The 27,240-nt window shown below is 44.9% G+C and overlaps 2 protein-coding genes across 2 annotated transcripts in view; one reads left to right on the top strand and one right to left on the bottom strand.

Moving 5' to 3' along the window:
- The window catches only part of LOC121457937 (phospholipid-transporting ATPase ABCA3-like), a 95,949-nt gene extending 92,103 nt beyond the window's left edge, over window positions 1-3,846 (bottom strand). Inside the window, exons 1-2 of the mRNA XM_041667023.1 lie at window positions 3,668-3,846; window positions 3,094-3,343 (exon numbers count right to left, since the gene is read on the bottom strand). Coding sequence (XP_041522957.1) covers window positions 3,094-3,343; window positions 3,668-3,727 — 310 coding nt within the window. The 5' untranslated portion in view covers window positions 3,728-3,846. The remainder of the gene's footprint in view (window positions 1-3,093; window positions 3,344-3,667) is intronic.
- A 7,665-nt stretch (window positions 3,847-11,511) lies between these two features.
- Crym (crystallin mu) lies at window positions 11,512-26,900 on the top strand. Its single transcript, XM_041666665.1, has 8 exons — window positions 11,512-11,766; window positions 12,308-12,461; window positions 14,327-14,389; window positions 15,734-15,835; window positions 17,340-17,523; window positions 22,782-22,903; window positions 23,557-23,641; window positions 26,585-26,900. The coding sequence occupies exons 1-8, from the start codon at window positions 11,597-11,599 to the stop codon at window positions 26,647-26,649; spliced, it is 945 nt and encodes a 314-aa protein (XP_041522599.1). The 5' UTR covers window positions 11,512-11,596; the 3' UTR covers window positions 26,650-26,900.
- The last annotated feature ends 340 nt before the right edge of the window (window positions 26,901-27,240 follow it).

The raw sequence follows: 27,240 nt of genomic DNA on the forward strand, positions 1-27,240 counted from the left end.
CTAGCACGCAATGCAAGGCTTCTATCCCCCCATCACACAAACACACACACACACACACACACACACACACACACACAGAATGGAAACCACTGACTAAAAGTTGCATTGACAGAGCAACAAATTAAAAAAATGAATAAATTGGGCTTAATGACATTTTTTTAAAAAAATCACTATTTTTCAAGATAACATTTAGTGGACAGACAAGTCACAGACTGAATCCAAAATAGATACACAATATGTCTAACAAACAACTACATCTGTAACAGTTGTAAGCAAGGAAGAGAATAAGTCAGCTCAACAGGAAATGAACAAAATATGTCAACAGGCTTGCCGTAGGAAATAAGTACCCAAATAGCTAATAGTCACATGGAGGCTGAGTTCAGTCAGCATAGTTTAGGGTTGTGGCTCAGCTGTGGGATGTTGGCTTAGCACAACAGAGTCCTGAGAAAGACCTTCCGAAACAGCAACAACGAAACATCAACCAGAGGAAAACAAATCAAGGCCAAGAGGACTCCACAACATACTCATCCAAATAGCTAGAGTTTTGTAAAATGATATCAATACTTTATTCATCAACTTAAAATATTCACTATATTTTTGTCTGTCCTAGTTGCTCCATACACTAATCAATCTTTCTGTTCCAGTTACGAGTGACATCTCGTTGTGTCTTCCCTTACATTTCCCTGATGGTGAGCTGGCCGTACATCTTCCCATGTACTCCTCTGTCATTTGGATACCATCTTCAGTCTTCAGCAAAGGGTCTACTCAGACCTTCTGCTGTTTTATGAATCAGACATTTGTCTTTACATGACTAGGTTATTAATAATGCTCTATAATTCGGTTACAAGCCCACTATCATATAGATAGTCCACAAATATTTTATCTCAACCTTTAGCTGTCTTTCATTTTCTTGATAGCTTCCTTTGGAAAATATTTCAATTTTATTTTATTGCATTTCATGGTTTTTGTTTGTTTGTTCATTTGTTTTGGTTATACCTAAAAGACCTTTTTAGTTTTGGCTCTCATATTTAGATTTTTGGCCCAATTTTAATTATTTTTCCATAAAATTCAAGTAAACAAGTCAACAATATTCTATTGTATGTGGAACATTCTGCTTTTAAATAGGTCAAGACTATTCTTTCTCCATGGTTTAGTTTTGAAATAATTTCAAAACATCAATTTACTATGTCAGTATCTGTTTATCTCTAGAAGCTCAATTCTATAAACACTGATCTATACATCTACTTTTGTACCAAAAGTGTGTGTGCACATGCACGCGTGTGCGCATTATGTGTGCATGTGTCCAAAGCTTCTCGATATTATTTTTGCTAACGGTGAGTCATATTTTTGTATGAATTTCAGGATTGGTTCATCAATTTCCACAAAGAAGCTCAAACCCCTGTGCAGGGAGGAAATGTGCTAGGCATTCAGACAGACCCAGGCTTCATTCATCCAGCTCTTTGGGAAAGCTCCATACTTTCCTGGTCCATGGATGAGGGCTCTGAAGCCAACTTGCAGGGCTGCTTCAGATTCCATAGCAAAGACTGAGGTCAGCAAACCCCACTGGTACCTTTCCCCTTGTATACCAACAGGGTTGATCTAATCTACGGCAAAGGTCAACTACGTGAATCTTACATCAGTCAGCTGCAGGGTCTGGTGTAACTATGAGACAAGTGTGTCTCAGGGACACAGACAAATACCTTCCTGGTTCTGTATATGAGACTGAGACTACCCCCAGTGGACAGCTGGGATGAGCCACACAAAGTCCCTGGACGATTTTAGTCTACAGTCAAACCATCCCCACGCCGTGTGGGTGGGGAGCTGGGGGTAGGGGGTGACTGGGTCCTGGCACTGCTAATCACTGCTTAGAACTGAGTCTCAGAGACATTTTTGGTCTGTGACCAGAGTAGAGGTCAGGAAGTCTATTACTGGAGACACAGTGGGCCCCCTTCACCCCAAATCCCCAGTGGGCAGTTCTAATAGCAAAACTATCAGATGAGGACATAACCAAGTCTATGAAGATATGGGAAATTTCTACCTCTGAAGGCAGAAACACAGTAGGTAAGTCTGCCCCCTGGGCACTGTCCCCTCAAGGTGGCTCTTCCGGGTCCTGGACTCACGATCCCCTAACTGCATAGCACTTTTATCCACAGATGGTTGCAAAATTATTGCTGTACTTAATATAAATAGAGGAACTCTAGTCCACTGCCTTGCTATCACTACTCTGTATATAGCATAGCTTTAAAAGTATATACCAAAATAAATCCACAGTGACATAAGCCACGTGACAGGACTGGAGGCACAGACGCCAAGCTCCTAGCAGTGTCAGACAAGCAAAATTTAATATGCAGAAATATATTTGGTAAAGAGTTGTCTCTTTAGCCGGGTGGTGGTGGTGCACACCTTTAATCCCAGCACTCGGCAGGCAGAGGCAGGCAGATCGCTGTTAGTTTGAGGCCAGCCTGGTCTACAAGAGCACAGGCTTCAAAGCTACAGCGAACCCCCCCCCCAAAATCTCGAAAACAACAAACAACAACAACAACAACAACAAAAAGACTTATCTGCTATAATTCTACACTATATTTCCTTTCAGATATATATTGTTCTTAAATACTATTTTTATAAATTAGTGATGTGAATGAAATCTGTGCACTATAAAATGTGTCTGCTGTATACTAATACTTAATACAAAATCACATACTTTTAAGTCAGAATGTATAGTCACAGGGCTGATGACTCACTGGGCAGAGGCACCTGGTGCCAAGCTGGGTGACAGCATCAATTAAAGGAGAGAACCATTGTCTGCAAAACGTCCTCTGACTTCCACACCTGTCTTATACACAGGCACACACACATGCACACACGTATACATACACAAAAGCTTTTTCATAGCATAATCATAAAAAAAGAATAGTTATAATTCTAGAACTAGAAATTAATTGGGTCATCTGATTTTAAATATTACATTTCAATGTGATTATGCCATGAAGACATTTGAACAAACTCTTCGGGATATTAATGCATGACTTATGAAGGCTACTGAGTCATACTAAAACATTTCAGAGAAGTGCTTCAAGTGTTTTAATTTCTAACCTGTAAAGTTGAAATTTAAATCTTCTTTCACCATCTCTGTAATATTTCTTGCCGCATCACTTCCAGAAGGCACATAAGCCAATTCATATTCAAATTTTGTATTAAGGAACTTGGGTAATGTCAGGGGAATAGGATTAAAAGTCACAGGCTGAACAAATGTCTTCTTTGAAATTCTGCGCATAGTCAAAGTCCACACAAACAACAGAAATATCAAGGTGATTTCCACCACTAAGCCAACCACGTTCCGCCTCTGCAAAAACAACAACAACAACAAAAAAAAAAACAGGAGGACTGTGTTAGTGCATACATGAACACGTGCATACGTGTGCTCCTGTGTGCAGGTAAGGGCACAAAACACAGACCTAAACTATTCTGCTTCACTCTACAGTGAGAACAGCTTCCCCGACTCTTCCTCGCGCATTTCAAAAGTCACTCTATCCTACTGATTCTCAGGGGGTTCTTCAGACTAAGCAGTGCTGGTCAGCCTTGGAACAAAAGCAAGGACATGAACTACAATCAAATGTGGCAGAAGAGATGTCAACTCCTCTCTGGCTCCACAGATACCTCCACTTACCTTTAAAAGGAAATTTTTCCACAGGAGGGCTGAAAATTGCTTCATGCGCAATGAGTCCATTTCATGAGAAAGTGTGAGAGCTCAGAGCTTATGAAACAAAGATGCAATGCAATCAGGGTCACCTGCCAACACATTAAATGTCATCGAGAAAATTATTCCTTCGTTCTTCCACAGCTCCACTGATCGATAGAAAGACAACCACAAAATCAAACAGATGAAAGCCAACCTTGGAAGGGGTGTTTCCTGGAAACACAATAATAGACAAATTTTAAGAGCAAGTGGAAAACCTTTTATAATACATCAAATGAACAATGTAAACAACTTTGAAGCACAGAAAAGGCCAGGATCAGGTAGTATCTGGAGTGGGAAAGAATTTATGCTGATTCTTATTTGATTTTCCAAGCAACAACAAAATTTCCAATTGAGTAGCCTACAATTAAGTTCAACTCTGGCACTAAGTATGCAGTACTAGCATAGGCTATCCCACTAGGTTAAGACTCGGGCCCGCAAGAATGCCCCAATCCAGATGCAATTGCACAACAGGACTTCTGCCTGGGAACCTTCAACTGACAGGGACTCTCCAGCCCTTCTTCTGGCTTTCCATTCACTAGAGCAGTTTACAGACTGAGGAACTTGCACCTTACAGCCATGGTATGCTACAGATGGACAGCACATGAAAAGGCACACAGAGCACACAGGGCAAGGAGATGAGGGCTCAGGGCTTCTATCCCCTTCCCAGTGCCTCCCTGCACAACAACCTGCTCATCAGAGGCTCTCTTAGTTCTCGAGGATTTCATCCAGGTTTATTATGCAATCATGATAGAGTAAGTCCATAGTCCTTGGGATTCAATCCATCTCCAGCCTCCTTCTCTCTTAGAGGCAGCAGTCCCAATTCTCTGTTCCTCACAATTTATTCCTGAGGCTCTAGTTAGTCTAGTTAGTCTAGAGCCTGATGTCAGTAGTCACCATGTAAGGATAAACTCATGAAAAAGTCAGAAGCAACTAGTTAAGAATGACAAAAGATACTCCTGTCATCAGGGGTTCAAGGGGCTTGGAGATCTCTGAGCCAGGAACCAGGAGAAATATATATAAACACAGACATAAACACACATGCCACCTCCTCCAAACAATGGAAGATCAAACACCCTCTAACTCATTCCATTACTTGTATCCAAAACCAGAGAAAAACATCACAAGCAACCTATAGACCAGTATCACTTAAGAGTATAAATGCAAAACCATTAACAGTACTAGCTAACTGAAGCCAGAAAAATATTTAAGGTTTTTTTTTTTTTTTTTTTTTTTTTTTTATCAAGTGACAGTTGGATTTATCTCGGGAATTCAGGTCCATCCATATAATACAATTTATGACCATGGTGAAGTGGAATAAGGTAGATAAAAACAATTATAAGACACTGATTTATTGATTAATTGGCTTGTTTAATGAAAGTATCACTTATTACCAGACATCACTTCACTTTGTCACCTAGACAGAATAGGGGCCAAAGCAGTTGAAAAGTTCCAGCCCCCTAGTAAATGTTGCCCTTGACCACAGACACTTACACCCTGCAACTGCAACATATACCTTTGAAAAATAAAAGGTTAAATGCTGTGCATGAATATGATTCTGTAAAGTCCTGCTTGCTTTCCTGCTTATCCCAGCTTGTGGTTGTTAGAGTATAAAATAAGTGCAAACTAGCCTCAGAACTGAAGTCTTTGGGAGTTAGTTCTCCTGGCTTTAGTCCGCCACTGAATACATCGCTTCTCTTCCATCATCGGTGATCATCAAGATTGAAGCAGAAAAGGCAATAGGTAAGAACATTTGACAAATGAGGGAACAGCAATGTAGTTCCTCCACATGACAGATACATCATAATCAATAGTGAAAAACTGAATAAGAACCTTCTCAGACTAGAAATAAGACAAGGCTATCTGCACCACACCTCCTACTCAACATAAGCATGGAAATGCTAACTAGGGCAACTGGGCAAGACAAAAAAAAATAAGTTAAAGAAGAACAGGGGAAGAAAGAAGATAAAAAAGAACAAAGAAGAATGAGGCACAGAGAAGAAGGAAAAGAAATCAAAATCAAAAAGAAAACAATAAACCTTTCTTTCTTCAGTATTCCATATAGAAAACCCCCAATGATCCCACAAAAGAAAGTATTAGATCAAGCTAATAAGCTTAACCAAGTTGAAGATCAACATACAAAAATACTTGTTTCTGTACCCATAGTGGCAGATCATTTGTATTTTAATCAATAAAGCTTGCCTGAAAATCAGAAAAGTAAACAACCACGCTGAACAGCCTGACAGACCAGGCAGCAATGACACACACCTTTAATCCCAGTAGTCACGCTAGCTTGCCATAGAAACCAGGTGGTAGTGAAGCATGCCCTTAGTCCCAGAACTAGAGAGGAATATAAAACAGGAGGAGACAGCTCTCAGTCAGTCTCATTCTGAGATTCCTGAAGGCAGGATGGCCATTTTCGGACTGAGGTAGGAGCCAGTGGTAGGCTGTTTTGCTTTTCTGGTCTTCAGGTTAAACCCCAATATCTGTCTCTGAGTTTTTATTAATCGTACTTCAATGCACTAGCAATGAACAATCTTTAAAAACCAATTCCATTTTCAAGAGCATCAGAAAGCAAAATACTTAATAAATTAAGCTAAGGAAGTATAAGACCTGTAAACAAAAATTATAAAACATTCCTTTTTTTAAAAAGGAAAGAAGGGAAGGAAAGAGAAGAAAGTTAAGAAACAAAGGACCGTTCTGTCTTCAGAGACTGAAAGGTCCATTGTTGCAATAGAAACACCTCCCAAGCCCTGACAAATGCTCAGCATCCGTAGCCATCAGAGGAATGCAAATCAGAACAACTCTGAGATTCCATATTACACCAGTAAGAATGGCCAAGATCAAAAACACGGATGACAGCTTATGTTGGAGAGGATATGGATAAAGGGAACCATTGATGGGGGTAGTGCAAATTGGTATAGCTGCTTTGGATAACAGTATGGTGATTTCTCAGAAAATTAGGAAACACCTACCTCAAGACCCAGCAATACCACTTTTGGGTATATATCCAAAGGATGCTCAACCGTGCCACACGGACATGTGCTCAACTATGTTCATAGCAGCTTTGTTTGTCATAGACAGAACCTGGAAACAACCTACAAGCCCCTTGACTGAAGAATGGACAAGGAAAATGTGACACATTTACACAATGGAGTACTACACAGCAGAAAAAAATAATGACATCTTGAGATTTGCAGGCAAATGGATGGATCTAGAAAACATCATATTGAGTGAGGTAACCCAGACCCAGAAAGACAAATATCACATGTACTCACTCATAAGTGGCTTTTAGACATAAAGCAAAGAAAACCAGTCTATAATTCACAATCCCAGAGAACCTAGACAATAATGAAGACCCTAAGAGAGACATACATAGATCTAATCTACATGGGAAGTAGATCTCTTGAGTAAATTGGGAGCATGGGGACCATGGGGAGAAGGTTGAAGGGGAGGAGACAGAAAGAGAGGGAAACAGAGAAAAATGTATAACTCAATAAAAAAAGAAAAGAAAAGAAACTCAACACCTTTAATAGGCTGGTCCTAAAATTCATATGGAATTCTAAAGGATACTGAACAAGGAATCAAGTTGGAAGCCCAGCACTTCGTGATATCAACATGTCTGCAGAACGTCGATCATCAGAAGGAAACTGAGAAAAGCAGAGGCACAGAGTAGGGCAACGCTCCATGCACCATGGTTGACGGTCATCACGCTTGCTCACTTACGAGGAAAAGAACACAATTTTCAACAAATGTGCAAAGGAGTGAAACAGGGTTTAAACCTCGTGCCATATGCAAAATGATTAGGGATGCAATGTGGTAGCAAAAACAAATGCTTAGAACAAACAGAATCTCAAACCATCACTTAACAACAATGCACTCTGGGACAAACAGTGGAAGGGAGCATTGCCAAATCACAACCTGAACATATACAGTAACCCTTACAGCCAAAGACAACCCAACTAAACAGTGGGCAAGTCCTAAACAGACATTCTACAAAGAAACCCTACAGTTAGCCAATGACTGCATTAAAAGATTTCACGTCATTACTCAAAGAAAAACGGAAAATATAAGCTCAGTGGGCTGCTGCTTAATCTACCACACGCTAGACATTCTACATCAAAAACAAAATAGAAAATTTGTGCCCAGAAGGTAGAAAACTGGAACCTTTCCCCACTGGTGGTGAATGGGGCAGCCCAGAGTGGGAAACAGATTGGCAGCTTGCTTCTCAAAGACCAAATGCCCAATTTCCATAGGACTCTCCAATCTCACTCCTAGAAAACATAAGTATGTCCATACCCTGTCCTCCCTCCCACCAAAAATTGTACAGGACCAGTGAGATGGCTTAGCAGGTGAGGGTGCTTGCTGTCAAGGTTGATGATCTGAGTGTGAGCCCTGGAACCAACATGCTGGAAGGAGAGCAATTACTGCCATACGTTGTCCTCTGACCTCCACACATGCGAGTGCGCGCGCGCACACACACACACACACACACACACACACACACACTAAATAAATAAATGCAAAATGGGACATATATATAAATGTTCATGATACCTTCATAACCCCAAAGTCCATTTAACTGATGAACAAACACATACAATGATGGAGTCTCGATTGCCCACAGAGGGTGAGGAATGATGTACGGTACCTGTTACAACAGGCAGGAACCTTGAAAACAGTATGCTAAGCAGAACATACATGATTCCATTCGTGTGAAATTCCAGACTCCACTAATTCAGACAAAAAAAGAACAGCAGTTGCCAGGGGCAGCGAGGAGGAGGCAGTTGAGAGTGGCTGCTTAATAAATGCAGGATTTATTTTGGGAGTAAGAAAATTTATTTGAGAGTGAGAAATGTCCTAGAATTAGTAAAGTGTTTGTAAGTGTGGTAAAGGGGACTCAAAAACATGGTTAAGCTTATGTTGTGCTACAGCAATATTTTAAATAAATGGAACCATGAGATTGATAATTATTTCCAACTATAGATGAGATACAGAAGTCAAGTGACTTGTGTCAAATCAGGTTAAGATTAAAACTGATCCTGGATCCCAAATCCTTCCTCGAGCCGCTAAACTGAAAAGTGTCCATGTCAAAATGGAGTGAGTTACGCTAGGTGGGATGGAGCATGCTCTTAGTCACAGAACTAGGTAGGCTGAGGCAAGGGGACTATGTGAACTTGAGGACAGCTTCGGCTACATAGTGCATACAAGACCAGGCAAGTCTAAGGACCAACAAAACCGTGGATAATAATAATAATTGCGGGGAGAGGAGGGAAAGGGAGGGTCATAAACAAACCAACCAAACTAAGAGTCAGGAGGTTAAAAGGGTTTTGAAAGCCTTTACCACACGCATTGCACACGTGTTTATCATAAAACTTTCCCCAAGACAGCCGAAGGGTCCTTCTGCTTTCCTTTTGAGACAGGGTCTCGCTTTGTAGCCCTGTTTGTCCTCATACTTGCTATTCTCCTGCCTCAACCTCCAGAATGTGTGGATTACTTACAGTTGCTCCACTCACTGCTGCTAGCAAGGGAAGTCACCCGGACATCTTGCCCGACAGTCTTCCTCTACTGAACCGCAGTGAAAACCTGCAACAAACCCCGGCCAGAGCCAGGCTCTGTTTCAAAACCAGCAAGACGCACTTCTGCCTTTAGAAGTGTCTTATCTCAAACTCCTTGGAGATGGATGTGGCCACCGCATGCACAGGCCGACAGTCGCTCCTTTCTTTTAGGTGGGCAACACACACATACACAATGATATTCGTTCCTCAATCCCTACAGGCGGGTGTGGAGAGACCCACGCTGAACTCCTGGGGCGTCTAAGGGCGGCAGCAGAACAGGTCCACGACACGCACCTCTCAGACCCCACAACAGCCACCTCCACGGCCACGAGGGGACGCGCGTCGCCCGGGCACGGCTCCTCCTCTCAACGCTCCAGCCAACCGCCTGGCGGCGCGGACGGGTCGAGACGGACGGGAACGCGCAAGGGGCGCCGGGGCGCGCGCCGGAAGGAGCCGCCTGGGTGTCGCCCACGCGTGCGCCCTGGAACCTTTTCCACCCGGCTGAGTTCCGCTAGCGCGCTCGCTCGTCCACAACCTGAGACTCGTAGTAAAGGCAGCAAGACGGTTGAGGCGACGGCAGAACTCAGAAGCCCGGATAAATACTTCCATATAATATTTTCAGTCTTTTTGAAGGAGCTGTCCTAGAGTCCAAAGCAAAAGAGAAACTCCGTTATTCTAACTTCTATTTAATTTTTTTAGATATTTTGTTTATCGTTGTTCTCCTTTAGCTATTTTTTACTTTATTGTTTTATTTTAATATTTCTCTTGAGTATTGACTGTTATTTACTGAGTGTGTCCAATAAATTTTGTTGAGTCAGTATTGCTGCAGCCCGGGGACCACTCTTCCCTGCTGTCACTTTTAGAGTGTTGGCAGCAGTCTAGGGAGGGGCAAGCGACCCACGCCTTCCTAGGGCTGTAGATGGTCAGCAGAGAATTTCCCCAGGCAGAGACAAGGTCTCAGGAGGGGGCAGGGAAAAAGACACAGCAGCTTCTCCTACGTTACTAGTGAGTTTATTAATAGCCTTTCTCTCCAAGCCATTACAATAACAGTTGTATTGTTTTAATAATAAAAATTAAAGCTGGCTCTGGCTGCACACCTGCTGTCCTAGCACCTGGGAAGTGGAGGCAGAAGCATCAGGAGTTCAAGGCCAGTCTTGGCTACAGCGGGATTTTGAAGCCAGTCTAGCCTAGGCAAGATGCTGTTTCAAAGCAAAACAAAACAAGGAACAGGAGAGAGGACGCTGCTGTTAAGGACTCTTACTGCTCTTCCAGTGGGCCGGGGTTCCGTTCATAGCACCCATGCACCCATGCATGGTGGCGGCTTACACACACAGACAGACACAAACGGGCATGTACACATACACACGTACACACTCCAAAAGAAGCCCAACTGCTGCTTACTCGGTGGATACCTTGAACAGATCCCAGAACCTACACTAGGAAGGCTAACAACAGTACCTCCATGCCTCAGCCGCAGTTGGTGTAGTCAAATGAGATAAGCGGCTGCTGATGCTCTTATTCTTTCGAACCCTCGTTTTCTTTGCTCCTTCCTGACACCTTGCCTCTCTGGGTTAGAATAGTCCCTCTGGATTCCCGAAAGCACTTCCTGCACTGCTGGTCAAGGCTGGTTTCCTTGCATTTTATGTATATTGTCTGTTCTTCAAATACAACATGAACTTGCAAAAAAACAAACTGTATTTGGCTCTTTATGTGACTGAGTTCATTACCTTGGTCCGAGACTTCAAGGTGAAGGTGGTTGTGTTTAACCTGAGTCGAGTCAGCTGTGTGTTTAAAATGACAGCTAGTGTCTAGAGGTGGTTGTGGGAGAGAGACTGGGAACAGAAGAAACTCCAGAAGGAGATGGAATTAAAAGTATGGCATAACCCTCCAAGCCCTTTTTCACCAAAGCAAGCACTAAGAGCGAGCACCCTGTCATCTCTCCTATCTTTCTCACAATACCAGCCCCAGTGGATCTGATGTGGAGTGACAAGGTGGAAACCCAAAGTCCTCTCCACACACACAACGTGCCCAGGGCTGTGGCGATGCCTAATTACAGGAGTGGGAACAAGAATTACCCCTCCAGCCTGCAGCCTTGATTCCAATCTAAGGATAAGTGTCCCGGGAAACCCTAGGAATTGGGGTGGGTGGCGGGGGCGTGGCCGGGATCGAGGGGCGGGGCGACGATGCTCCGCCTCGGGAAGCCTGCCCTTCGTTGCTGCGCCGCCGGCTGTGCGCTCATTTAGGGCTCGGATTCGGGAAGGTGGAGTGAGTGCCTGGCCCAGGTTGGAAGGCAGGCGGCGAGATGAGGCGGGCGCCAGCGTTCCTGAGCGCGGACGAGGTGCAGGACCACCTCCGAAGCTCCAGCCTCCTCATCCCGCCTTTGGAAACTGCTCTGGCGAACTTCTCCAGAGGTTCGGATGGAGGAGTCATGCAGCCCGTGCGCACCGTGGTGCCGGTGGCCAAGCACCGAGGGTGAGTGAAGAAGAGACCAGAAGGTGATGGGAGAAAAGGTTTCGAAAAAAAGACGGAGAAACGCCGAGGAAAGCAGTGGGAGAGGGGAGGAGAGGTCTTGCTTGATCTCTGCTAATGACAGCTGCCGCTTAAGGGGCACTACCCACAGGCACTGTGCCAAGAGGGCGCTTTACAGAGGCCACCTGCTGTAATTCAACACTGTTCTTACTTAGCAAGGAAGGAGGTACCAAGGTACCAAGGTAGTCACTCCGCCGGTTGAAAACTGAGACCCAAAGAGGTAAAGTGATTTAGTGACGCTTGCACAGCTGAGAAGTGGCAGGGCTGTGATGGCTTTCTGGTCCAAAGCCAGGCTATGAGTCCTGCCCCAGAGAAGGGCAGAGGAATGAGGGCACAGGGAGCGGCGTGCCAGCGGAGCAGCAGGGATGGAGGACTGAAGATGAATGGGACTTCACGGAACACATAGCATAGACTGGAAGGAGTTGCAACTCCTCTCTCTCTCTCTCTCTCTCTCTCTCTCTCTCTCTCTCTCTCTCTCTCTCAGCTTCCTGGGAGTCATGCCAGCCTACAGTGCAACTGAGGATGCACTCACCACCAAGTTAGTCACCTTCTACGAGGGCCACAGCAACTCATCCACCATCCCCTCCCACCAGGCTTCAGTGCTTCTCTTTGAGCCCAGCAATGGCTCCCTGCTGGCGGTAAGCAACCTCTTCTCCCTTGGGACAGAGCAGGGAGAGCAAGTCCCTCCTGGAGTAGAGAGTGTTCCTTAGGCCCAGAATTAAGCCATGAGAAGTGACATACGATCACGAGTGACCAGCATGAGACGTCAGCATGAGACCTGGACAGCATCTGTTTCTAAGACCACTTTGAGCCCACAGTGGCTTACAAACAGGCGGCTGTGGGAATGACAATCCTGTTATTCCTGCTTCTGTTCCCGTGCAGACAGACACACCAACCGCATAGCTTGAACTAAAGTAGTAGCCAAACAGACATTTATTCATCGAGTCCCCCCGCCCCGCCCACCCATGGAGCAGAAGACTATCCCCCAGCCTGTTAGTTGTCTTCCTGATAAATGTTTTGAACATCTAGCGAGGTGGGAAAAAAGCAGGAGCTCACATTTACCGAGTGATTTGTGTGTATGTGTGTGAGAGAGAGACAGAGACAGAGGGATATATGTGTGTGTGTATGTATATATGTATATATATATGTGTGTGTGTATATATATGTGTGTGTGTATATATATGTATATATATATATATATATATATATGCAGGGTTCTAAGCTCATTACCTGTATAATTAAAACCACCCAAGAAGTACATAATATTCTTCCCCCCACTTCAGAGACTAGGAGTGAGTGCTAGCAGTACTGCTCAACTTTCCCCCTACTAAGCAAGGCTGGACTTCAACCTCTTTCATCTAAGTCAATGGTGTATCCAGTCCTAGCCTAGGTTCTATGCATTGTCTGTCTGTCTGTCTGTCTGCTTTGTGTCCCAGGCCAGCCTCACATACACGATCTTCCTGCCTCAGCCTGCTGCTTCCCCTTTCATTTTTGTTGAGGTCAGTAGAGATCCTTGACTTGATGTCACACAGCTCGTAAGTTAAGGTCATTCTTTGACCCCATCTGACGGATGCTGGTGTGATACCCTTAACTCTTAGAGGGCTCTCAGCGGGCTCTCAAACCCCCTTTCCTTCCCTCTGAGTGTATGAATCCTGAAGGAGTCTGCCCAGACTCCGACTAGGGAAGAGTATCTAGCTCTTCCCAACCTGCGCTCACCCAGTGGCAACAGCATCTATGCTACCTAGGACAATGATGACAATGAATCCCCACTTCTGGGACTTCCACTTTTTGCACCAGATGGCAGGACTTTGGGGCTTTGCTGAATGTTCTGTAGCTCCAGGATTCAACTTCTTGCCTGTAAAATGAGAATAATAACAAATAATAACACTTGTCTTTTGAGAGTCAGCCAAGATGAGTGAAAGGGTGACAGTTATTGTCAGCCAGGCAAAATGCTCACCCCTCCCTGGGCATCACGACCTCCTGGGGAGCCTTGGAAACCAAGGGTAGCTTGATCCCATCCCTAGGGACTTCATTTCCTTGGCTTTCCTTGTGCCAGGAAAGGGTCCCAAGACCTTGACAACTGAGGTGCATACCCCAAGCCAGAGAGTCAGCCCGAGTCATTCTGAAGGTTGACTCTGGGAACAGTGCCTTTCCAAAGCTCCTGTGATGTGAAGAGACAATCAGACCCCTGAAGTTTCCCCTCAGCTTGGAGATCTGAGAATCCTAGGGCAAGGAAACAAAAAGGGTGATGTGCAGTGTGCGCAGTGGCTTCCCTGAGCACAGATGTCTTTAGCACTCTCGGTGCCCTCTGCGCTGTTGGCACCCTCCTTGTTTTTACAGGTGAAGAGTCCAGTCAATAGAGATTAGTGTTCAAAGCCCTCCTAGGGGGAGGGAACAGATCTGAGCGTGGCCCTAAGCCCCCCATTCACTGCAGTTCAGAGCTGCTCCTCTGGGGTTTCCATCCTAGGACGGCACCTTCCTCACTGTCTTTTCTTCCTCCAAGGTCATGGATGGGAATGTCATAACTGCAAAGAGAACAGCAGCTGTGTCTGCCATCGCCACGAAGGTAAGGCCAGTGGCTACACTGTGCTGGCAGAGGGGAGGAATGTGGAACATACTGTCTGACTTTGTTCATGACTGGGACTCCGTGTACCAAACATGGGTTATTGCGTGCGCACAGTAATTCACAAAACTATTGAATGTGTGCCACACAATCCCAAACACCTTCCATGCACAGTTCCCCGTTCTCCTGTCTCAAAAGCTAAAGTGGAAACTGATTTGACTTTTTAAAAAATTAAATGGCTCTTTAATGTATTATATACTAATTATTAATAAATGTTACTGCATGTTTAACTATTTCATAATTTTTTTATTAATTAGTGAATAATTGCTAGTATGTTTAGAGTTTGCTGAAAAAATAATACCCTTCAAAACCCATAGTGTATGTTAGGGAGACGAAATGAAGCGAAGTTAAAAATGTTGGAGTGGAAATGACTTTTTATTTTTTGAAATGAGGCCCTTACTATGTTGACCATACTGGACTTGAATATTTAGGCTCAGGTGGTTCACTTGCCTCAGCCTCCCCCATAGCTAGGTCGACAGGTACACACCGCTGTTTCTGAGTAAAAAGATGATGCTCCAAGCAATTCAGAAGTGACCTCCCTGGCAGGGTGTCGTTTGAGAGAGGACTGAAATCAGTAAGTGAGGCACTGCAGGACCACACCAGGCAGAAGGTCAAGCAAATGTGATAGTGACACCCCCATGAGAAAGGGGGAGGGTTTGTGGAGGGTATTGCTTTAAACACAGAAGTTTAGACTAGGATGTTAATCTGGGAGGACAGTGTACAGCTACAGTCCCAGCAGTTGGGGATGAGGCAGGAGGATCGCCACAAGGACAACCTAGACTACATAATGAGACCATATCTCAAAAAACTGTAGAGGAAAATGGGATTCGGGGGGAATAATTGTAATCTGGATTTTTTTTTCATTAATTTAAGAAGGAAGAGGGTGTGGGATGCTGGTTTGCATAGCAGAAGTGCCATGACCCAAGGGAGTGTTGACATGGCAGTTCAGGTGTTTAGATTATTTAGAAACAACACCTAAGATTGACCTCTGTCCACCACAGGCACACATGCACACACACACACACACACACACACACACACACACACACACACACTAGGAGTGTTCATCCCATAGGGTTTTTGTCCAGACCAAATGAGATCAGGAGACTTGAGTACTGGCACAGAGTAGGCACTCGGTGAAGGCTCCCTCCTTCCTGCCCCTCTCTACAGAGGGTAAATGGAAACAAAGTGGCATTTCCATGGTGCCCACCAGCTTTTGAGGGTGGCTGAAGCCTCAAACACCTGATGTTCTCACCCGCTGACCTTTGCTACCCTGTTTCCTCTCAGTTTTTGAAACCCCGTGACAGCGAGGTGCTGTGCATCCTTGGGGCTGGGGTCCAGGCATATAGTCATTATGAGATCTTCACAGAACAGTTCTCCTTCAAGGAGGTGAGTAAGGGTGGAGTTTGGGGAGGGGGGAAGATGGGACAGGGGTCCTCTAGGTACCACCCAACATGGGCAAACAGTGGGCGAGTCCAGTGTAGATCACCCTCACAAAGCCTGAGCACCTCTTTTCAGGCTCGTGGCTCACAGGACCCACACCTGGGAGTGCCGCCAGCCACCCAAGTGATTCTCTGACACCTCGGGGATCAGCTGCACTTCCAGCCCCTCCCCGTGCTTCTCTTACTGGGAGGCTTTAAGAATTTCGGACTGTGAATTGAGAATCAGGGCAAGGCCTGGTAAGCAGAGAGCACAGCCGCCTTCCGCTGCCATCCACAGATCTTGCCACCTTCCCCCTGCTGCCCTGCCGTGGCCTCGCTTCTCAGGAAATGTTTAATGATGCATTTTTTTTCCATTTTAATGTATGCCTGTGAGAGAGGTGGAAGCAATGCAAAGTATGCATTTTTATGATAAAAATAATACTGCTGTCTTGAGAAATAAAGACTGAGAAGAAGAAGAAGAAAAAAGAAAAAGCCATTTAGCTGTTTTCACAGACAGGCAAGTAGCTTCTGGGCTGCTCTCACCCACACCTTACAGGAGCTTTAGCCTTGTTGGCTGCACACAGTTGTGTATCCTGTGCTTTCATCAATGGTTCCCACGTCACTGCTGCAGATTATCTAAGTTTTGTGTAATATTTGCACCATTTCCTATCAGAAAAGATGGCACAGCTGGCCAGTGACTTACCACTGGGTATGTTGACCCCATTGCCTGGCTTGATGAGCTTACATGTACAGCTTGTTTTTCTATTTACCGTGCCTCCCGATGAGAGAGTCTTTGGGCCTTATTTTTAGAGAAAGGTTCTCAGTCTCTGACCCAAACATCGAATGTTAGTAAACTCACAACAGCTCAGCTCTCAAGGTTGCCAGCCCCTGTCAACCTCCACCCTAGCACCTTACAGGATTTCATGACTTTGACAATTTTTCTTTTTATCAGCTACACCATTCACCTAAAAATGTTTGCTTTTCAATCCTCCTCTATACTTCATTGATGGAGTTCTTCCATGACAAAGCAGTCTTTTCGTGAGTCCTGTATCTGCGGAAACCTTGATCCAGAGCTCCAAATTCAGACTAAGTTCCACACCGTCTTTGCCCGGTTGTCATTTCCATCTCACAGATGTGGGCTGAGGCTGAATGAGGGAAAAATCATTGCAGGAATAATATAAAGTAAAAAAGGAGTTGTCGTGCATGCCAAGCCTGTATGGTTCCAGACCCTTCCCTGTAATCATTAAGCCATCAAAGCAATGCCCTGCCCTGAAACTGGAAAGTGTCCTCTTTCTCTAAAGGAGAGGCCGTTTCCATTTGGCTGAGCAGATATCTGTTCGAATTAATGCTGTGACCTTGATGAAATGTTCATTCTTTAAGACACCGCTGTCACCATATCAGAGGAGTGTGGACTGGCGTGGCATTAGCAGTGAAGAAACACACCAGTGTCCCTTTCTGTTACCCACTCTAAGGTGAGAATGTGGAACCGCACTAGGGAAAATGCAGAGAAGTTTGCAAGCACAGTGCAAGGAGATGTTCGGGTCTGTTCGTCGGTGCAGGAGGCTGTGACGGGTGCTGATGTCATCATCACGGTCACCATGGCAACAGAGCCCATTTTATTTGGTGAATGGGTGAAGCCTGGAGCTCACATCAATGGTGAGTAGAGAGGCTTCATGCTCGCAGACTGGGTCCGAAGTGCTTTCTTCATCACACAGAATGCCCAAATACTTTGGTTTGATTTTTTCTTTGAGTCAGGGTCTCGTTATACATCTTGACTAGTTTTAAACTTGATATCCTCCTGCCCCAGCCTTCTGAGTGCTTAGATTATAGGTGTTTATCCCCATTCCTCTCTGTACCTGCTTTTTTAAGGGTATCAGAAATGAATGAGCCCACTCCGAAGTGCAGGCAGGGAGATGGAGAATTGCAGGCTAGCCTGGGCTACTTACAGAGAACCTGTTTCAAAAAGCCAAAGGCCTGAAAAACTGCCTCTCAAAATGTGAAAATTAAATGTAAAACTGGTGAATATTTCACTAATGTCTTGTGGAATGGAATATTGCCACAAATGGTCAGCTACAACTTCATTCTTTAATGTGACAACTTCCAAGTCCTTGGGACAAACAAACAGTGTTTCATTTTGCTGTGTTTGGAATGTTTTTTTTTTTTTTTGAGACCAAGTTCCTCTGTGTGGGCCTTGAACTTGTGACCTTCCGTCCTGTGCCTCCCAGGACGTGCATGGCAGGCCTGCTTCACTGCTCTGGCCTGAATAGTTTGTTCTTAACATGTTCAACTATAAACAGTTTCCAAAAATAATTACAGCTCCGAAAGGATTTAATATCACATATGGGTGCTTTTAATGTATGGAACAGGATTCTCAACTTAAGGACACTTGGGACCTCTGAAGATCTTCAAATAACCTTAGAGATCATTGTAAGAAATGGGCTACATAAAATACTTAGCGATCGTAGATGCTGTCCTGAATTCTGTGCATGTGTGCATGTGTGTGCATGTGTACCCATAAATGTTTGTAGTTTATGTATGTGTGTGGGCTGACACTGGATGTCTTCCATCTTGTTTTTGAGGTAGGTCTCTCACAGCATCCGACACTCACTAGTTAGCTAGATTGCTGGCTGGAGAACTCCTGGAACCACCTGTTTCTGTCTACTGCCCACCCATCCCACAATGTCACAGATATGCATAGCCATGACCCCAGTTTTTACTTGGATGTTGGGTACATAATTCCATAACAAGTACTTTACTGTTTGATATATCTCCACAACCCTCTCTGATACATAATTTATATGTATATATAATACACATATGTTATATATGTAATGTATATATGTTATATAAAGTCACTTACCCCTTACAACAACCTTTTAAAATAGGAACAATAGTTATTATAACCCCTAGTTTATAGAAGGATAAGCCAAGGCAAGGAGACATTAAGTAACTTTCAAGAGTCAGAGATTCTTGGAGGCAAAGTTGGGTTTGAACTGAGGTAGGCTGTCCTCAGAGCCCAGACTTCTGAATAGCACTTAACATTATCTTCCAATGAGAAGTCTGGCTTCAATTGCCTGGCAGACAAGAGCGGCCAAGGATTGAGGATAGTAGCAGTGCTCCGCCATGAAATGACAAGAGCATGCTGTCATCTCAGAAGCTGAGAGCGCTGCACACATAGGTGGATGAGCAGGCAGGAGTCAAACCAAGAGATTCCGTGTCTATTCATAAATGTTTACTGCCTCTACTCCACACACCAGCCATGGTTCGAGCTGCTGGGGGATGCCACAGTAAACAGAGCATCCGAGGTCAAGGCTTTCCTCTTGGCTTTATTCTGCTTGTGAGGAGCCTGCGCAGCAAACAGAACACTGGAAGAGTCTGGCAGTGGAAGCAGAAGGGGGAAGTTGAGGCAGATCCTTCTGATCTACCTACTGGAAGAGCCGCCTGGGTAGGTGACTTGAGGCTGTAACCCAAATGATAAGAAAGAGCAAGTCATGTCAAAGGCTCAAGACAGGATGCTCCAACCAGACAGAAGATTACAAGCAAGGCCCTGAGGAGAGTGAACACAACAACTAGAAGACTAGGTCAAACTGAAGTCAAGGTCTCAGTCTGTAGGAAAATGATGCCAGGATATAGGTCCATCCAAGAGATGGCTTAGTTGGCAGGTAAAAGGTGGATCTAGGTTTGTCTCTTGGGATCAAAACTGTCTGGAAGGACTTGAGACATCCAGAGGGACAGGTCTTGATGAAATGTATTTCCCAGGGCAGAACTAAAGCTGCAGCTGACTCACTTGGTTTTTATTCTGTTTATCAAACTTAATACTAAACAGTGAGAATCCGCTCAAGGCTAGGCTGGTGCTCTGCTTAAAGTCTCAAAATGATAAAATCTGTGTTTGCTGGGCTATAACCTCATCTAGTCTCAAAGGTGCTTTTCCAGGCTGGTGTGGTAACAGGATTCAGTCCCACATGCTAGAGACAGAGGACCTAGGTTACTCTCAGTTCCTAAGGACCTTCCACCACCACCAAAACCAGCTACAATGAGTCCTTTATACTCATTCTCTGTCTGTCTGTCTGTCTATCATATATCTATCTAATATCTAGCTAGCTAGCTATTTCTATATCTATATATTTCTTGAAGGGGATGGCCTGATATAGAGTCAAGATACTTCTTTTTGTGTTCCCTTGACCTAAGGATAAAATGTCTTTATCTGTTCACTTAGCCTCAAATACACTTCATTAAAGTCCCGGTGATAACAGTGGAACTCCAAGGACAGATTCTAGTTGTTTATAGCCCTGCTAAAGGGCAGGTCTGGCTCTAACCTCCCCCATAGCACACTTCTTTCCTCCTAGGGCCCACATCCCATTTATTCCATCAGCAAGGGTTCCAAGATCTTCACTCTTTCTAGCCCCACTGAAGCAAGGCCAAGTGCCGATCTGGGTCAGACTCATGGCTTGTGGTTTGGAGCATTTACATCCACCAGAGTGGCCTCACATGGCCCTTTGAGAATTCATCCTGCCAGAGGCAGTGGCTGTCTGTAAAAAGCAGGGACGGGAGTAGCCCCAGACACTGGAAGCTTTTCCCACCACCTTATGATTTCTTTACAAGCTTCATTAGTGAGTACTTTTATTCTGTAGACTCCCCCTCCTACAGTCTTGAAGATGAGCTCTCTGGAAATCAGAGCTCAGAGTGGCAGGAAAGAGAACACACGAGGAAATGGACAACAATTCAAGAAAGCATATAAATGCTGCTTTGGATTTGGCTAAAACTTTATCATATTTTCAAAGACTAGCTTGCTACCCTGGTGCTGGCTCCAGACAGCAGACGGCTTTGCTTGGACTACGGAGAAATCAAGAAATAACGTATGCAAATAGATTTCCTGCTGCTCTTCACACACAGTGGGGATGGAGGGCAGTCTGGTAACAGTAGCTATGCACTCATATGGAGTAGCCGTTAGCTGGGGCTGGATAAGGACAGACCCCTGGAGAAGAACACACTCACTTCCGTGTGGCCAGGAATGCAACATTTCCAGTCCCTCTCTTGGCTTTGCTCCTGCTCATTTCCTCCTGACTCCGCAGGCTTTTGGTTGCAGCCTGTGCATTATCCTATGTCCTTATAACAGGAGGCGTGATACACTGGATTCATTGCCCCAATCTCTGCAGGGGGATAAGGCCAATGATTAAGACCTAATAGCCAGTTTGTGAGGTGTTTAGTTAGTTTGGGTTTTTTTTTTCTTCCTCCTCTCCGCTCCTTCTTTTGATCCTCCTTATCCTCCTCTTCCTGTTCTTTTAAAAAGTGTGCGTGCACACGAGCATGCCCCTACACAAACACGGAAGTCAGAGGGCAAGTTCGGCTATCGATTCTGGCTCCCACTTTGTTTGAGAAAGCATCTCTTGTTGTTTACCTATGTGTTCTCCAAGCTAACTGCCCCAGGGGGCTCCAGGGGTTCACCTGTTTCCTTACACAGGCCCACTGGGATTCCAGATGTGCACTATGGCATTCAGCTTTCCGCAGATTTTGGAGATTTCAATTCCGATGGTCACGTGTGCATGATATGTGCTTTACCCACTAGGTCATTTGCCCGTCATCAATCAGTTTTGGTTTTGCTAAGGCAATCTAAAGTCCGGGTTTCCTTTTTATCTCCCCCTTCTGGCGGTACTGTGGGTTGAGTTTCGGGGCTCACACAGGCAGGGTGGGGCGGGGCAGGTGCTGTGCCGCTGAACTTTAGTTACAGCCCTCCCCGTTGTCTTTTTGTTATGGCTTCTTTGTGGGCTTAACAGTGGGCTCTCTGTCGTGCCTACAGAAGAAAACCGTTTCAGGCGAGGAACAGGGATGACTGGGGAGCACACCAGCTGATGAGAAGAAGCGGTGGTTCTCTATTGTGTGGTTTCTGCAGTTAGCTGTCACTCCCAGCAAGAGGAGGTTCTTGAGTGAAAGCCTAGGGCTCTCTCTGACCCAGATTCACTGATGCGCTGGGTAGCAGGACCCTTCGCTCTTCACAGCTTCCCTGTGTGCCTCTGTGAATGGACTTGGACACTGAAGAGTACGTGGGGTCCACGAATAGCACACACATAGAAAACACAGCATGGACAGTGTTTGCCTGACCCGTGAAGGCTGTGCTGGAGAGATGGCTCAGAGGTTAGGAGTGTGGGCTGTCCTTGCAGAGGACCTGAGTTCAGCTCCTTCCATCCGTGGTGGGTGGCTCACAACTGCCTAGAAATCCAGTTCTAAAGAACATCTGACCCCTGACCTCCTCGGGCACCTGCACATACACATACCCACACCAGACACACATGTAGATTTAAAATAACGAAATAAATCTTTTCCAAACCTGACTGCTGCTAAGTGACCTGAAATCTTACAAAATGAAGTAGGGTGTGAGGTAGAAAAGAAGAGCTTTGGAGATGGCTCGGCCATGAAAGGGCTCACGGCGAGCAGCAGGGCCTGAGTTTAACCCCCAGGCATGGAGGCGTGCGCTTATAATCTCAGCGCTGGGAAGTAGAAATGGAAAAATCCCTAGAGCTCACAAGCCAGCCAGCTCGCCCTATGCAGCAAGCTCAGTGAGGGGCTCCTGTCTCACAAAACAAGGTGGATAGCCGTTTTGTGGAACAATACCCTTAACCTCTGACCTTCAGATGTGCCTGCACATATACGCACATGCATCTGCATGCACACATGCACCTGTACACACACACACAAACACACACACACAAACACACACAAATAATTTTCAAAAGAATAAGGAAAAAAGGTAGGTGTTCTATTTAACAAGAATTCTGTCTTCTGATTGGGGAGGCCTTGGTCTAGGAAATGAGGAATTCTAATCTAAATGTCCCAACTGGCCTTCTGCTCAACTCTATCTATTAATGTACCCTACCTAGGATTTTCCTGGGCTCAGACTCTCTTTTGCTATCTCATAGCTGTCGGAGCCAGCAGACCTGACTGGCGAGAACTGGATGACGAGCTCATGAAGCAAGCGGTGCTGTATGTGGACTCCCGGGAGGCCGCACTGAAGGAGTCAGGAGATGTTCTGTTGTCAGGGGTGAGCCTCCTGCGGGCAGGACCATTGGCTGGCCCTGGCCTGGTTCCCAGGGTTTCACTGTCTTCCTCTCTGGACCTTGGTCACCTCACCTTCTGGTGAGGAATACAATCCTAACATCTTGTAGCACTTTTTAATCTTTTTCTAGAAAAACATAGCCATATGGCTGTGACATGTGTCTTCTTGTCCTTCTGCTTGGAGGAAGAGTTGATTTTTTTCCCCCAGTTTGCTGTGCAATAAGGCAGTGGGATGGGAAGTCTGTTGTAGCCTGGAAACCTTTCCGACATGACAGCGCGATAAGATTATGTTTCCCTGACTGCCCATGCCCACTTATAATTGGGATAGGTAAGCAACAAGAGGCTGCCAAAGTACAAGGTCAGGTAATCGCACATCAGTTTCTTCACAGACAGGGACCTGGCAGGCAGCTACCCAGACACAGTGATCTGTGTCCATGGAATGAAGAACACAGGTGCTACCCCCCCCCCCCAAAAGGTTATCAGAGGGCCGAGGCTTCCTAACACCATCCAGTTCACAGACGGTCTTTTTAAAAAGCACTTTTCATTCTCTCCAGTTCAGGAATAGCCTGCACTGACCGCAGAAGCCAGCCCAGCGTGGGCTGGTGCCTCAGTCCTAGGTAGCATGCATTCGTTTCACAGGCTGACATCTTCGCTGAGCTCGGAGAAGTGGTGTCAGGAGCGAAGCCTGCACTCTGTGAGAAGACCACGGTGTTCAAGTCTTTGGGTAAGCCCCACAAACTGCTCCCTGGGCACAAATCCAACCAGAGCACAAGGCAGTGAAAGGAGAAATGAATGGGTTACCAAGCTCAGTGGGTGAGTGGTTAGGAAACCGTTGCAAAGTCCGTCATTTGGATCAATCATTTACAAATTTGGGTGGTGCTGTTTAGCCTATGAACTCTGGCTTCGGGCAGTCAAGGATCAGATTCCTTCTATATCACACGCTGGCTATGTGACCTTAGGCAAGTGACCTAACGTCTCGGAGCCATTTGCATCTGTCACCTTGAGTTCTTATGACATCAGTGAGCTATATTAGAAAAAAATTTTGTACAGAGCCAGTGTTGAACTGATTTACTGGGTTAGACATAAATTAATTCAGAAGTCGATATCCGTCAGAGGAAGAGAGCCGGGAGCAGAACTGTTAACAGCTAACCAGAAGTGACAGAGACCTGACCTAAGGGAGACTGAGATAGAAAGTATACAGCCTGGGACCCTTCATTTCCCCCTCCCCTCCCAAATGATGCCAATGATGGGCAAGCATGAGGAGTTCCAAACTGTATAGACCAGTATGGATGGAGACGCAATGAAGGAAGGGTGGACTCACAGGGAAAAGTTTGCCATTGGATAAACTCTCTCATTCTGCCATATTAAATAAATAGATGTTTATGGTAACTGGAGTAATAATCAGCCATTAAACTAAAAATTTTTAATTATAAATGGTTAGTAAATGGATACTACCAGGGCCCCTCAAAAGTGCTTACTGCCCAACATCTTCCATACTTCTTCATCCTGAGCAGCAGGAACTTTAACATTCGCCACAGTTTTAAGAGTACTCTGGATGGTTGGGCATGGCGGCTCACACCTTTAATTCCAACACTAGGGAGGTAGAGGCAGGCGAATCTCTGTAAGCTCAAAACTAATCTGATCTACATAGCAAATCCCAGTACATCCAGGACTATATCAAGAGACCCTATCTCAACACACACACACACACACACACACACACACACACACACCACAGAGAGAGAGGGGGAAGAGAGAGAGAAAGAGAGAGAGAGAGAGAGAGAGAGAGAGAGAGAGAGAGAGAATATGCTGGCCAGTAGTGGAGCCACTACAGTGAAACAGTATTTGTTGGACATGGCAGGACTATTGCACACATGAACACACAGTGTTGTGACCTGATGCACAAGACCATTACAAGACCAAGCCAACCAAAAGCTTGGATGGGGAGTAGAGGTCAGTAAGTCTCACCCCTAGCTTAGAAGCTATTGGCAAATGATGGCAGCTTGGGGGTTAAAGAGTCAGTTTACTTCAAGGTTGTGGCCCTTGGGAGGTTGCCATGCACATACAAGTAGTACTAAGGGTACTTAATTTATATATATATATGAGGGAAAAATGTTGGGGAGATGGGAGGAACTGGAGGCAAGAAAAGGAGAGGATTTGATCAAACACATTGTATGCATGTGTGATATCATATGATAAAATGTGTACCCTGGCCACCCAGAATCTATGCCACCACTTAATATCCAGGCCTTGACAGGTAGGTAAATTTTTTTTTTAATTTATCATTAGAAGATGATGAATGAAAGGAAACTTAATCCAGTGCCTGGTCCAGTGACACCCTACTTATCCAGTTGCATCTGGGGCTTAGCTAGCCTCATTAAAGAGACAAATACTGCAGAAATCTACTCTTTTGCAAGTTTTGTATTCCCACCTTGAGTGACTGGTGTATTGACACACCCTCTCTTCTGATATATGCTGAATCTTTCTGTACATACTGGGTACAAAAATTAAGGTGTATATCTTAAAACTTCAGGTTGAATATGCCTTATCTGAAATTCTTGTGCCTACAAGTATTTCATATTGAATCCTTTTTCTATTGGGGAGTATGTTTGTAGATTTGACAGTTGATTGGCTGAGCCCTGCTCCACCATCCCCCCAATATTAAAAATTGAACGCAAACTGAAAAACTTTTGAATTTCAATATGATCTTAAAGAGTTTTAGACTGTAGAACATTTCAGATTACAGATTTTTGGATTAGGGATATTCAGTCTTTCTAAGACAAATGGGGGATGCTAAAGATACAGGATTTGTAATGGTTCAAGGTAACCCCGCCAACTACCTGTAACTGTATGAGCTATGAGCTACAAATAGTGCCTACATTTCTAAATGATTGGGATTGTGTAAATAGAGAACAGCTTTCAGGCACATAAGGAAGATGGAAGAGATTGGGGGAGATGAGGTCACTTAGGAGAATGCTTGTCACACAAGCAGGACAAGCTGAGTTGGCACCCCCAAAACCCATGGAAAGTGCCAGATATGGCAGCACATGGATAGGCCTGTAATTCTGGTGTTGTGGAGGCAGAAACTGGAAGATCCCCCTGGGGTTCACTGACCAGCAGACTAGCTGAACCAGTCAGCTCAGTGAGAGACCCTGTCTCAGAACAAAATAAAAGTCAAATAAGACGACCAATTGAGTTGAGGAAGACAGCGAGCATCAGCCTAGTCATCAACCACATAGAGGGGAAGGGGATGGAGGGGCCGAGTTCAGGTTGTAGTGTCCATAAATAAAACCTTACCAGAACACAGACAGAATCTTTGCTTACCAGTGACCTATGAGTGCTTTTCCACTGTAAGGGCAGAACTGGGCCATTGTAACAGACCATGTGACTTAAAGAGATTAAACTATCACAAGCCTCTATTGAAATGTTGCTGGCCTCTGAACGAGATCTTGGAGGTTATAAAATGGGGGTATTTCTTGCTTAGGATTTCTTTTATTGGCCAGTCCTTTGTATGCTGAGTCTGAGAGCATCTCATGTAGCAATTGCTGTCCCTGTGGGCTTTAGCAGTATCTGCACACAGGGTATCAGAAGACATTCAGGGTTCTTTTAAACAAAGTTGTTCTGGGGTAAAAAAAAAAAAAATGAATCAAATTTCTGTCCATTACAGGAATGGCAGTGGAAGACCTGGTGGCAGCCAAACTAGTGTATGATTCTTGGTCATCTGGCAAGTGAGAGGAAGGAGCTGTGCTGTGCACTGAACTGGATGTTACAGCTCCAAGGCTATCTCGTGATGTCCAGATCAAATGAGGGAGCCTGGTCCCTGTGAACTGTAGTAGTTTTGTTTGTAAGTGCTGACTTCCTTACTCATGCTTGTAGTTGGGTAGCTAAACCAGATAGCTCTTTCTTCTGTTACACAGGTGATATCATTGCCTGACCTTGATCTCACTAACTTCGTATGTCTCTGAAATAAAGCATTTCCAGTTCTTCTGTGTGTCCTTTGATAACTTCCTGTGGAAAGGAAATGAAGAGGTCAAATGCTCCCTCTGTCCTTAAAGGAGGTGGAATAATATTTTCTCCATTTTAATTGAGTAGAAATTACCATAAAACTGTGTGTGTGTGTGTGTTACGTGTTACCATTCTGGGGATCAGACCCAGACATGCTAGGCAAACACATTTCCAATAGGCTACATCCCTAACACATCTTATACCTTCAAGGTGTACAGTTCAATGGGTTTGGGTGAGGTTTGTAGAACCAGGTCCAGAATGATGTCATCCCCTGACGAAACCTCACTGTATATTGCCACTTCTTCCCAGTTTCAGGTT

This window comes from Microtus oregoni, unplaced genomic scaffold (genome assembly GCF_018167655.1).
Source record: "Microtus oregoni isolate MIOR12 unplaced genomic scaffold, Mior012 000016F_ref0000370, whole genome shotgun sequence".
Classification (NCBI taxonomy): Eukaryota; Metazoa; Chordata; class Mammalia; order Rodentia; family Cricetidae; genus Microtus; species Microtus oregoni.